Consider the following 11780-nt stretch of genomic DNA (forward strand, 5'->3'; position numbering starts at 1 on the left):
AATCAATCCTAAATGTAACTGGAAGCCAGTGTAAGGACCTGAGGACTGGTGTGATATGCTCAGATTTTCTGGTTCTTGTCAGAATCCTGGCAGCAGCGTTCTGGATGAGCTGCAGCTGTCTAATGGTCTTCTTGGGAAGGCCGGTGAGGAGACCATTACAATAGTCCACCCTGCTGGTGATAAAGGCATGGTACGGTTCACTTTTGGAGGGTTTTCCACTGGGTACAGTACCTGGTACCTGGTACTTTTTTCAGTACCACCTCGGTTGAGGTTCCAAGCGAACCATACCGTTACCAAAATGTGACGTGTACACTCTGCCGATCACTGATTGGCCGGAGAGAATCGCCACTACCTGCGTCACTGAACTTGCGACAAGAGACAGAACAGAACCGGTAATTTAAATCAGCACAGCCAGCGAAGGATTGAACACAACTGTTTTGAAAGAGCGTACCTTTTTTTAACAACCAAAAAAATGGTTCGTTGTTTCGTTGTCTGTTGAGGAAGTATAGACGTTCCTCTCATTGATAGCCAAGGAGCAGATCCAGCAAGAGCTTGATGGGGCAACGTGGAATGAAAAAGTTTTTCAAGAGTCGCGGCCAGTGTTGCCAACTGCTTTCAATTGAAAGTAGCTAAAACTGGTAGCTAAATGTCACTAGATGACATCACAATGGCAAATTCACTGATCTATTTAAAGATGAACGTAGATCAGTGGGCAAGATGAGAACTTAGATAAGGTTTGTCCAAGAAGTTGCTATATTTGTCCCTAAACTTTTGAAAAAAGTCTCAAAAGGGGCAGGGAAGTCGCTAAATCTAGCTACAAAGTAGCTAAATTGGCAACACTGGTCGCGGCAGTAGAGGAGGCGCAACCATAACGACACGTGAATAATCCCGTCCACTCTAAAGCGGTATTAAACTGCAGTGCAAATGCAAACCAAGCCGAGCCGTGCTGTATTGAGCCATGCCAAGCCGTACCATGCAGTGGAAATTAGACTTATGCTCTCCTATACTCACATAATAACCTCTCCCTTCTAAGTATGACCTGAACCAATTGAGAACCATCCCAGAAAGCCCGACCCAGTTTTCCAGTCTCTCTAGAAGTATGTTATGATCGACAGTGTCAAACACAGTAGTGTCAGCACTGATATTTTGCCAGAATCAGAAATTACGCGAATATCATTTATTATCTTGATGAGTGCTGTCTCTGTGCTGTGATGCAGTCGGAAACCAGATTGAAAATTGTCCAGGTATCCATTTGAGTTTAAGTAGTTATTCAGCTGTTTAAAAAATACCTTTTCAATAATCTTGCATATAAAAGGAAGATTTGATATTGGTATATAGTTGCTCAATATGGTGTTATGAAGATTGCTCTTTTTCTTTTTCTTGGAGTCTTGGAGCTGTTGTAGTACGTCACAGTCTGTCTGTGATGAGCTCTTTGGGCAGGGCTCAGCCGGGATGTTGTCCATGAGCAGTGGTTGTTTTGGCTGCGTGGTGCTATCAGTGTCCTTGTAGGATGTGTCAACCACATGATGACTTGGAATCTGATATGAAGTCCTGTGGTCACTCATACTCTGTCCAGGTGTGTGTGTGCCATTCAGGTTGAGTGGTTTGGTACACACTACTGGAGGATGACGGAGGGAGAAATAGATATTGTCCTTTAGCACTCTTGCACCAATTTGTTTGGGTGCAGGCCATCCAGTTTAAACAGTTGTCTATGGGCCCAGAAAAGATTAAAGTTGTCGATGAAGTTGACTCCTTTTATACTGCAGGTTCTTTGTAGCCATGTATTCAGCCCAAGCAACCGTGAAAACATGTTAGTTCTGCTTGCTGGGAGTGGTCCACTGATGAACAACTGAACTTCAAGTCTTCAAAGTTTTTCAAGGAATTCACTGAAATCCTTCTTAAGGAGTTCTGACTGCTCTTTCCGAATATCCTTCTTCCCCACATGGATGATCAATTTGCAGTCTTATGCTTCATTAGAATGTTCAGAAGTTCCTTGTTTACATCAGAGATGGTTTCTTGAGGAAAGCAGCATGTAGTTGTAGTCCTGCTACTGATGTTTCTGATAAAGGAGTCACCCATTATCAGAGTCCTGGGCTCATCTGCACTCTGAGCTGAATGCCACTGTCTGCACAACCTTGAGCGCCTGTTTGTAGCGATGTTAGCTGCTGGCTGATACGATCCATGTTCAGTCACATTTGGGGATTCCTCACTAGGGTTGCAAAGGGGTGGAACATTTCTGGTAAATTTCTGGAAGCTTTCAAAAAATCTCTGGAATATTCCAAAAAATCCTGGAAAGTTTCCAAAATTTCTGGAATATTTCTGAAATTTAATGGAAATTGTCCACCTTTTTGCAACCCTATTCCTCACCCACATTCATTAATGCTTCAAATCTGTTCTCAAGCTGTATAGGGGGTGGTAGAATACCAGTGTTTGCAGGCCTTGTCATAGCCGTATCTGTGGGTAGAGGATGCTACCGCAGCAATACGACATACTCGTGACAATCTGATGTCTCGAGTGCCTTTGGGTCTCGCTGCCTGTTTGTGCCGATTAGTCGATCGATTAGTCTGTTGATCAGTTTCGGCTTGCTCCTCTACACTTGGTATAAATGTTGATATTCACAGGACTCACCAGCTGTATGCTGAGGGGGTCCGTGATGACGATCTGCTGTGTGTTCCGCCTGTTTTGGAAGTCCAGCAAGTAACTTTGTTTCATAACCGCAATCCTTTGTAGAAGTTTGTGGCAGTTCATGCAGCAAGTAGATTCCACAAGAGGCATTTTCTTTCTCATCTGTTGTCTGAATGTAGGCAGCTGTGTTTTCCCATCTCCGGAATGTAAGCTGCTGGCAGTGGGAGGCAAAGGGTCTTCTTTTTCGTAGTATTATTCCAGTCCCGTAAAGTTTTTAGTTTTAGTGTTTCTGCCAAAAATGGCAGATGCTTGTTTGAGCACTGTGCTGATCTGCTGAGTTAAAATCTTAGAAAAATCTGAGTAAAGTACATAAACAGGGAGCAAAGCGCAGAGCAGTAAGCAAGAGCGTCCGAACAATAGCGAAGCCGGAAGTAGATCAACACCAATTTATACATAATATAAATAGTTATTGTGAGCTGTTCGAAATTACCAAGCAAATATTTAGAGACTTTCTAGGTAATTTATAATTGAAGTAATAATTTTTCTAGGGGGAAAAAACAATCTTGTCATCTACAAATTCATTTGTTTCAATCACTCAGTTGAAAAGCATGTTTATTCTTGCAACCAACTGCCAAACCACACGCACAGGATTGTGGGATATCTGCATTCAAATATTGACCAGATGGAGGCATTTTAGTAGAATGGATGTTACTCAAACAATGGATTTGGACATGCCTGATGAGGGAGCATATGGAAGGTTTCGTCAATTTTTTTTTGTTATTTTTCTCTTTTTATTCTCAGTGTTTGTAAAAACTGAACTGTATCTGCTCTTGCTTTTTTACTCTTCCAATGTGGGATTGTATAATTAATGTAGGTGTGCATATGTGCATTAGTGTGTGTGTGTTTGTGAGGGGGAAGTTTGTGTGCAAGTGGAAGGGAGAGACAATGAGTGGAATTTTCTTTGTTCCAGTTATTCCAAGCTGCCTATTTAGTCTAACAAGCCGCTAGAATAATGTGTTTTTTTAACCTTAAACCGCATAAACACATTTCATTACACCAAATACACCAAATAATGTTCTTTTTAGCAGCATCATATGACCCCTTTAAAGAAGGCAGTCAGGTGTGGAAAGCTGTCAATGTTATTTTATTAAAAATGCCTATAATACGTTTCGTCTGTCTTTGAGATTCTCTTTCATGTCTTTCTCTCCTATGTCTTCCTGATTTCTCTTTTGCCTCAAACCATGTCCTTTTATGAGTCTCTCTCTGTTTTTTCTGTGTGGAGTAATGCATCTGCATAATCCCAGTACATTAGGCCTGCTCTACATACCAGCTAATTCACCCTCAATAAACTGCAATTGCTCGTTAATTGTGGTTTAATGAGTTCGGGGAGAGACAGGAGGTGTGCAAACACAACCGAGCAAATGTAGGGCCGCGGGAATGCCCACTCACCCCGTAATGCACTAAATGCTTTTGGACACAGATTTGCCATCAGACATCAAGCAGTGACCCAAAACAGAACTAGAATTGTTTATCGTACAAAATGTACTTGAAATCGAACATTGAAATGTATTAGTATTATCACAAACTATATAGGAACCGTATGAAGTGATAGAAATAGTGAAACAGATGTGTTTGCAGTCTAGGGCGCTGAACCCTGAGGGGCATCAGGGCATTATCAGAGCGACCCCACATCTCACACTCATTAACCACAGAGTCTGCCTGCAGCTCTATGAACCAGCGATCGCTGAGAGAGCTGGGGGCAACAGTGAAGAAGTAAAGATGGAGGGAGAAAGAGAGGGAGAGGCATGGAAAGAGAATAGGACAAGTCAGGGAGGGAAAGTATTGCTAAAGTGAAAAAAAGAGACTTTAACAGTATTTTGCTTATTTATCTTAAAGGGGTCATTAACTGAGAAATCTAAATTCCCTTGATCTTTTGATATACGTATATATAAGAGGTCAATATGCTATAAAAATATTCTGTACGTTTCAGAACTCAAAACTTTCTCGTTAATCTAAAAACAGCTTATATTGAAGCCAATCTGCTAACAGGTTGTGGAATGTTCTACTCTATGATGTAATAGTGTGGCTAAACAGCACTTCCGCAGAAGAAGATCAACGCCTGCTTCTACATCACTGCCTGTTTAGCCCTGCCCACCAATTCACGCATGTAGTAAACGCAGATCTATTCATAAACCAAACAATAAACTTTATTTGATTAACTTTATTTATCACAATTCAACGTGGGATTTTCCGAAAGATTGGAACTAAAAGACAATGCTGTGCCGACTATGTTGGATTCAACAGTAATGTCTCACCACTCACATCAAGTGTGAGTAACTATTTTAGTCAAGTGTGAGTAACTATTTTATCAAGTGTGAGTAATCTATTACTTATAAATGATGATGTTTTTTTGATGTAAAAATCTTGAAAAACATAAGTGGACCTCAGAGAACAGTACAAAATAATAAAAAGGCAGTTCATGACCCCTTTAATGTTTTTTATAGAGGTGTCTTCTGCTCACCAAGGCTGCATTTGTTTAATCAAAAATACTGTAAAAACAGAAATATTGCAAAATAGTTACTACAATTTCAAATAACTTTTATTTTTATACTTTTTATAATTTTAAAATGTAATTTATTCATGTGATTTCATAGCTGAATTTTCAGCATCATTACTCCAGTCATCAGTGTCATATGACTCGTAGAAATCTTTTTAATTTGCTGATGTGGTGTTCAGTAAACATTTCTTTATTATTATCAGTGTTAAAAACAGCTTCTTTTTGGAAACCATGATACAATTTTTTTCCAGGAATCTTGATAAATAGAGTTCAAAAGAACAGCATTTATTCGAAACAGAAATCTTTTGTAAATGTAAAAAAATCTAGATTAGATGTATGCTTTATAAAAACTGTTTGCCAATGTCAAAAACACTGAGTTAGAAAACATTTTTTTTCCAGTGGAAAAGGAAGATGGTTGAAAATGATAAGTATGTGTTATTGTGAAGACTAGACGGGATGGGAGTGGTCACTGGTCATGAAGATGGCAGTGATAGAAAGAGAGAAAGAGAGATAGAGGAGTAGGAGGAGGCAGTGAAGGTTATTTCCCTATAGATCTCATTAAAGTCTACTAATCCCCCCTGCTCTTGCCCTGCAGAAACGGGCCTGAGGGAGCTGCTAGAATGAGAGAGAGACACATGGAGGGTTACATGAAACATTGTACCAGTCAAACACGTGTAAACACTTTAGTAAGACTACAACACCACATAATGCTTGCATATTAGACAGTTTCAAATTACAGCAATTATTTACTTTTTATCATTGGGAACAGTTATATTTTTGAACATATTTTCATGCTAATTTATTGAAATAGTGGTATTTCCATAATTAGTTTCTGTATGTTACTTAAAAAATATCACAGAATAAAGTCACAATTATACGTTTCTATGTCCTTATTGAACACACCATGTAAACATTCACTGATTTTAAGATGAGTTGTTGGTCAGGGTTGGAGCCTGCTTTGGACACTTGTCGGGGGCTGAATCCGGCACTTGACTCTGGTCAGGGGCTGAAGCCGACATTAGACCTTGCTCCGAGGCTAAGGCCGACACTGAACCCTGGTCGAGGGCTGCAGAATGCTCTGTACTCTGGTTTGGGACTTGAGCCTTTACTGGAAACTGGTCGGGGCCGGGAGCTCGCACTGGACTCTGGTCAGGGGCTAGAGCCCGCACAGGCCAGAGCACATTTCAGCCCTTGATCAGAGTCCGAAGCTGGCTTCAGCCCCAGACCAGAGTCCAGTAAAGGCTCCTGCCTATGATCCGAGTCCTAGACACACGGGGGTGAATAGTCAGGGTGAAGGACTAACTTTAGTTCCCCTCTCTAAGAAATCTAATTCGGTTATCACGGCCAGGAGTGCCGTTCCTTCTTCAGTCAAATTACTGTAAATGTCCTTGACACAGCCAGGAGAGCCATTCCCCTCGCTGTGAGAATCAGCTACCCTATCACGGCCAGGAGAGCCGTTGCTTCTTCAGTCAGATTAAGTCCCCTCGTCACGGCCAGGAGAGCCGTTCCTTCTTTATTCGGATTAAATGTCCTTGCCACGGCCAGGGAGCTGTTCCCCTCGCTGTAAGAATCAGCTTCCCTATCACGGCCAGGAGAGCCATTCCTTCTTCAGTCAGATTGAGCTCCCCAGTCACGGCCAGGAGTGCCGTTCCCTCTTTAATCGAAAGAAGTTTCCCCGTCCCGGCCTGGAGAGCCATTCCTCCTTCAATGGAAAGAAATTCCCCAGTCACGGCCAGGAATGCGGTTCTGTCAGTTCCCCTCGTCACGGCCAGGAGAGCCGTTCCTTCTGCTATGGAAAGTAATTCCCCACTCTCGGCCAAGAAAGCCGTTCCTTCCATGAAGTTCAAATCCCTAACCTTGACTCCTGTACTCCGGTGGTCGCCCGCTCCAGACGGCCCTTCAGTGTCCGCTCCTCCAGAGCGCCCTTCAAAGCTCACCCTAGGGGCTCCCACACGGCCGGCGCCTCCATGGCCTCCCGAACGGTTTGCGCCACCATGAACTGCCAACCGGCTGGTGCCTCCCTGGCTCCCTGAATGGCCGGTGCTTCCCTGGCTCCCTGAGTTGCCTATGCCGCCCTGGAGATGTCCTAACCTGCAAGCACCACCCTATTTACCTGTCTGTTTCCTGCCACAGCTTCAGGAAACCCAACCTCCCAACCCTGTTGGACTCCTTTTGGGGTGGGGTCGTGCCATCCGGGAGGGGGAGGTACTGTCACAAATTTGCCATTCCAGACGCCGGCTCAGTTACCTTACCACATAAAGGACTCCATTTCCCAGTATCCCGCCTGCTTCACACCTGCATCTGATCCCCAATCAGCACACCTGCCACCATTCACCTCATCACCTACAGTATAAAAGCAGTCGCCCTTCACTCCTTTATTGTCTGGTCTCATCGGTGGTAACCCCTACACGTTGTTGTTACTACAAGCCACTTACCTGACTCACTTACCTGCATTTCCCCAGTCATCATCTGTCTTCGGTCATCTTCATCTGTATGTAAGGCCTCTGTGAATATCGCACAAATGAACGATTGAATCTCTGCATTCCACCGGAAAAACTAAAGACTCTCCTCCCCAGCTATCTGCGGTGGCTGGACTCCGCTTCGTCCACGGTGAAAGCCGATCCGGCGATCCACAGCTTGAAGTTTATGTATTTCCTCAGCGACCAACACGGATCAGCTCTAGGCATGATGAAGCGGATATCGTCCTCTTTTGGAAGGCCAAACAGTAGTTTCGCTTTCACAACGGAACATACAGCGTCTTCACAATATGGCGGCAGCGAGAATAAAAGTTACACCTTCTTTGCATGAACATTTGGGCGGCGTTATGCAAATCTTCCCACATCAGGACGTAGACATGTAGGGGTGTGTTAGAATGAGCCATTTTAGGTAGGCGTGGTTGACTCTTAACTTTTATAAAGAATATCTCTTTGGATTTGAAACTTTAGTCTTTGCAACTTTACAGATCTTCTTTATGCACCAAGAGCTTGTAACACTTCAAAGAGAAAGGAAAAATTGAAATCGCATCATATGACCCCTTTAACTGAATGCTGTACCTCTTGACACCGAGCTTAATGAGAGAGTAGAGAGCGAAAGAATAATAGTAATGGGCTCAAAACAGAATATTAGCTAAAGAACAGAGAAAAACAAGTATGAAAATGTCAAGAGAGAGAGAGATGTAGCTCTTAAACAGAATCTTTATCAATATAAAGCAATTAGACCAGGAGATACAAGCAAAGACATTAAGGTACATTTTGTTTAATTAGCTAATCTGTTTAGAACTTTTATCTGTAAATTGTTTCTCAATGCTTTGAAAACACCACAGGATGTTACGCTTATTGTCAGAGGAAAATAAGAGAGGATGGCATTGTGAAGAAGTCTGTGGTTTGGACCTGAAAATAATAGCTCTTAGATTAACTGCCAATTTACTATAATTAGATATCATTATAATAAATCATTTTCCAGGTTGATTATCATTCCAACAAAATTATTGTAATCACATGGGTGCAAATGAACTCACGTCTACATCTGTGTTATGCACCTTTTTTTAGTCATTTGCATTGTACATGTAGTGTTTAAAGGATAGTTCACTCACTAACAAACAAACAGGGAGATGTTTGGAAGAATGTTCACACTGTTCTTTCCCATACAGTGAAAGTAGATGTGAACCAGAGGCTGTCCAGTATGGTGGCCCAGTAGTGCACAACACAACAAAATCGCCAAAACACAACGCATAGGACTAATTTCGATGTGTTGGGGTTTGTTTTTGTTGTGTTGCGACTTGTTTCCATTGTGTTGTGCTAATTTCGTTGTGTTGCGGCTTGTTTTCATTGTGTTGCGAGAACTTGCGACTTGTTTCCATTGTGTTGTGTTAATTTTGTTGTGTTGCGACTTGTTTCCGTTGTGTTGTGCTAATTTCATTGCGTTGCGACTTTTTTCCGTTGTGTTGTGCTAATTTCATTGTGTTGTGACTTGTTTCCATTTTGTTGCAGCTTGTTTCCGTTGTTTTGTGCTAATTTCGCATAAAAAAACCACCATAACAATAGTCTAAACTAAAGGACTTTCTTTTGGATTACAAATTCCATGTCTTCTGAAGGCATTTACTAAATGCCTTGCCTTGACAGCTGTGGTCACCATCCACTTTCACTATATGGGAAAAAAGCAGCTTGGATGTTCTGTTATAAACATCTTTTGTCTTCCACAGAAGAAAAAGAGACATGTGGGATTCGGAAGGCATGAGGCATGTATAAAAGATGATGAATTTTTCATTTCTGGGTGCACTATTCTGCATATCCTTGCATAGGCAAGATGTTTGACTTGTACGTACTGAAATGTGAGTGATCTCCACATGTCTTGATATTCCAAATTGTCTGTGAAGTTGTCCACTACACCCATGACCTCTCTCAAGCAGAACTCCCTCCAGTGCACATGCTCTCCATAAGATCACAGTGAAACACGTACACCATACCATAGCGCACAGAGGGACTGCTGAGATGTTTCTATGGCAACCTGCAGCTTGCTCCACTAATGAACTGGTTGCCATGGTGATGGGGATTGGCTGTGTGCAAAGTGAGAGACTGAATAACAGAGGGAGGAAGAAATTTGACACTTCTCTGTGCCACTGCATGTACAGACACACACACACGCACACACACATACAAGAGGACAGTGCAGGAAACCGGCTGTTTCGGACTTAACCCCTCAACACAGCCACGAACCAATCACAGTAGCTCCACAAGGTCAGAGGAGGGGATTTCTTTCCAGCAGTCCGCTGCAGGGCTGTCCCATTTTCACAGTTCCTGGAACAGCGCTGCTGTCCCTAAATCCAGCTCGAAGTGACCATGTCCCTTAGCCTGGAGCTTGTGCTCAAGCTTGTAGGCTGCAAGGGATTTTAGGCAATGTTGTAGCAGGAACCGAGCTGTCCTTTACGAGTGGGGTGTGTCACAAATCACGTCGCAATTCCTATTGCGGTACCTGGGCAGGCTGTGGATTGTGGCTATTACTGCAGGCTAATTAATAAATTGGCATTGCCATTTAGCGCTACCAGGGTGACTAAAGACTCCAATTGGATGTTAATGAAGCTGATGGACAGTTGCCGGTGTTGTGCCCAATTCTGACCCACGTCAGATTATTACCCCCCTAGTATTGGTAGGTTTAGGGTTAGGTGTGGGGTAGGGGTTAGGATTAGGGGCGGGGTTAGGATTAGGCAATCAGGTAGCAATTTCAACAAGGGGGGTAATAATTTGCAAGGGGGTCGAAAATGGGCACAACACCGGTCAGGGGTCTGCAAATCCGAAAGCGGTTATGTTTCACCTCAGTGAATCACAACGTCTCCCTCTAGTGCACATCGGACAGAACTGCATTTTTTTTTGTCTCTTTAGGGTAAATAGGGATAAATAGTCACTCATAGTAATAATAATTGTTTGGTAGTTATTAACAAATACAATTAAATTAAGCATGTATATTTTTTGTAAAATATATGAAAAATTGATTTTAATAAATATAATCAAAAATATAATGCACACTACTGTTCAATTGTTTGGTGCCTTTTTTTTTTATTCAAATAAACTATCATTTTTATATGCAGCGAAACTGTTAATAATACGTTTGAAAAATAATATAAAATGTTTCTTGAGCTGCAAATCAGCATATTATATGATTTCTGAAGGATCATGTGACACTGAAGACTGGAGTAATGATGCTGAAACTTCAGCTTTGCCATCACAGGAATGAACTACATTTGATAAAAGAGAAAAACAAAAAACTGTTATTTTAACTTGTAATAATGTTTCACAATATTGCTAGTTTTACTGTATTTATGATTAAATAAATGCAGCCTTGGTGAGCAGAAAACATTTATTTCAAACTTCTTTCAAGAACATAAAAAAACATCTTACCAACCCCAAAGCTTGGAATGTTAGTGTCTATAATATAAATAAAACACACACAAAAAACATAAATATTATAAATATCTGAAATGTAATATTACAATATAATATTTGGTCACACATTATTTTAAGGTCCAATTCTCGCTATTAACAAACCATTAACTGACTTTTGCCTCAATTAACTCGTATTTTGCTGCTTATTAGTTGTTAAGTTTGGGTATTGTGTAGGATTAGGGATGTAGAATATGGTCATGCAGAATATGTGCTTTATTATTAGTACTAATAAATAGCCAATATGTTAATAATAGGCATGCTAATAAGCAAGTAGTTAATAGTGAGAATTGTTCCCTATGCTAAAGTGTTACTTTATAATATAATATAATATATGTATAATCGTTTTGTTTATCTAACAGCCATTTTTTTCTCTCTCTGTTTTTGTAGAAGTGTCTGAGGTTCAACCCTGATGCAACCGTATGGAAGGCAAAGCAGCAGGTGCTGTGTAGTCTAACCGAATCTCTAAGGGATGTATTAAACTATGGCCTTTTCCAACCTGCTACTGACGGGCACGATGCCAAGTTCCTGGAGGAAGAGAGGCCGCTCCGCGAATACCCACAATCCTTTGAGAAAGGAGTACCCTACCTGGAGGTACCTTTCCTTTTATTCTCCTCTTCATTATAGGCATTTTTGTTTACAGTCTTTTTTTTTTTTTTTTT

General features: G+C 41.5%; 1 protein-coding gene across 1 annotated transcript in view; it reads left to right on the forward strand.

The window, feature by feature from the left end:
* The first annotated feature begins 6708 nt into the window (after window positions 1-6708).
* Window positions 6709-11780, forward strand: part of LOC107551132 (SH3 and multiple ankyrin repeat domains protein 1-like) — a 60044-nt gene continuing 54972 nt past the window's right edge. The window contains 2 exon segments of the mRNA XM_016232635.1: window positions 6709-6930; window positions 11509-11712. Of these exon segments, the coding sequence (XP_016088121.1) occupies window positions 6709-6930; window positions 11509-11712 (426 nt within the window).

Source organism: Sinocyclocheilus grahami, unplaced genomic scaffold, assembly GCF_001515645.1.
Source record: "Sinocyclocheilus grahami isolate Dianchi unplaced genomic scaffold, SAMN03320097.WGS_v1.1 scaffold416.1, whole genome shotgun sequence".
NCBI lineage: Eukaryota > Metazoa > Chordata > Actinopteri > Cypriniformes > Cyprinidae > Sinocyclocheilus > Sinocyclocheilus grahami.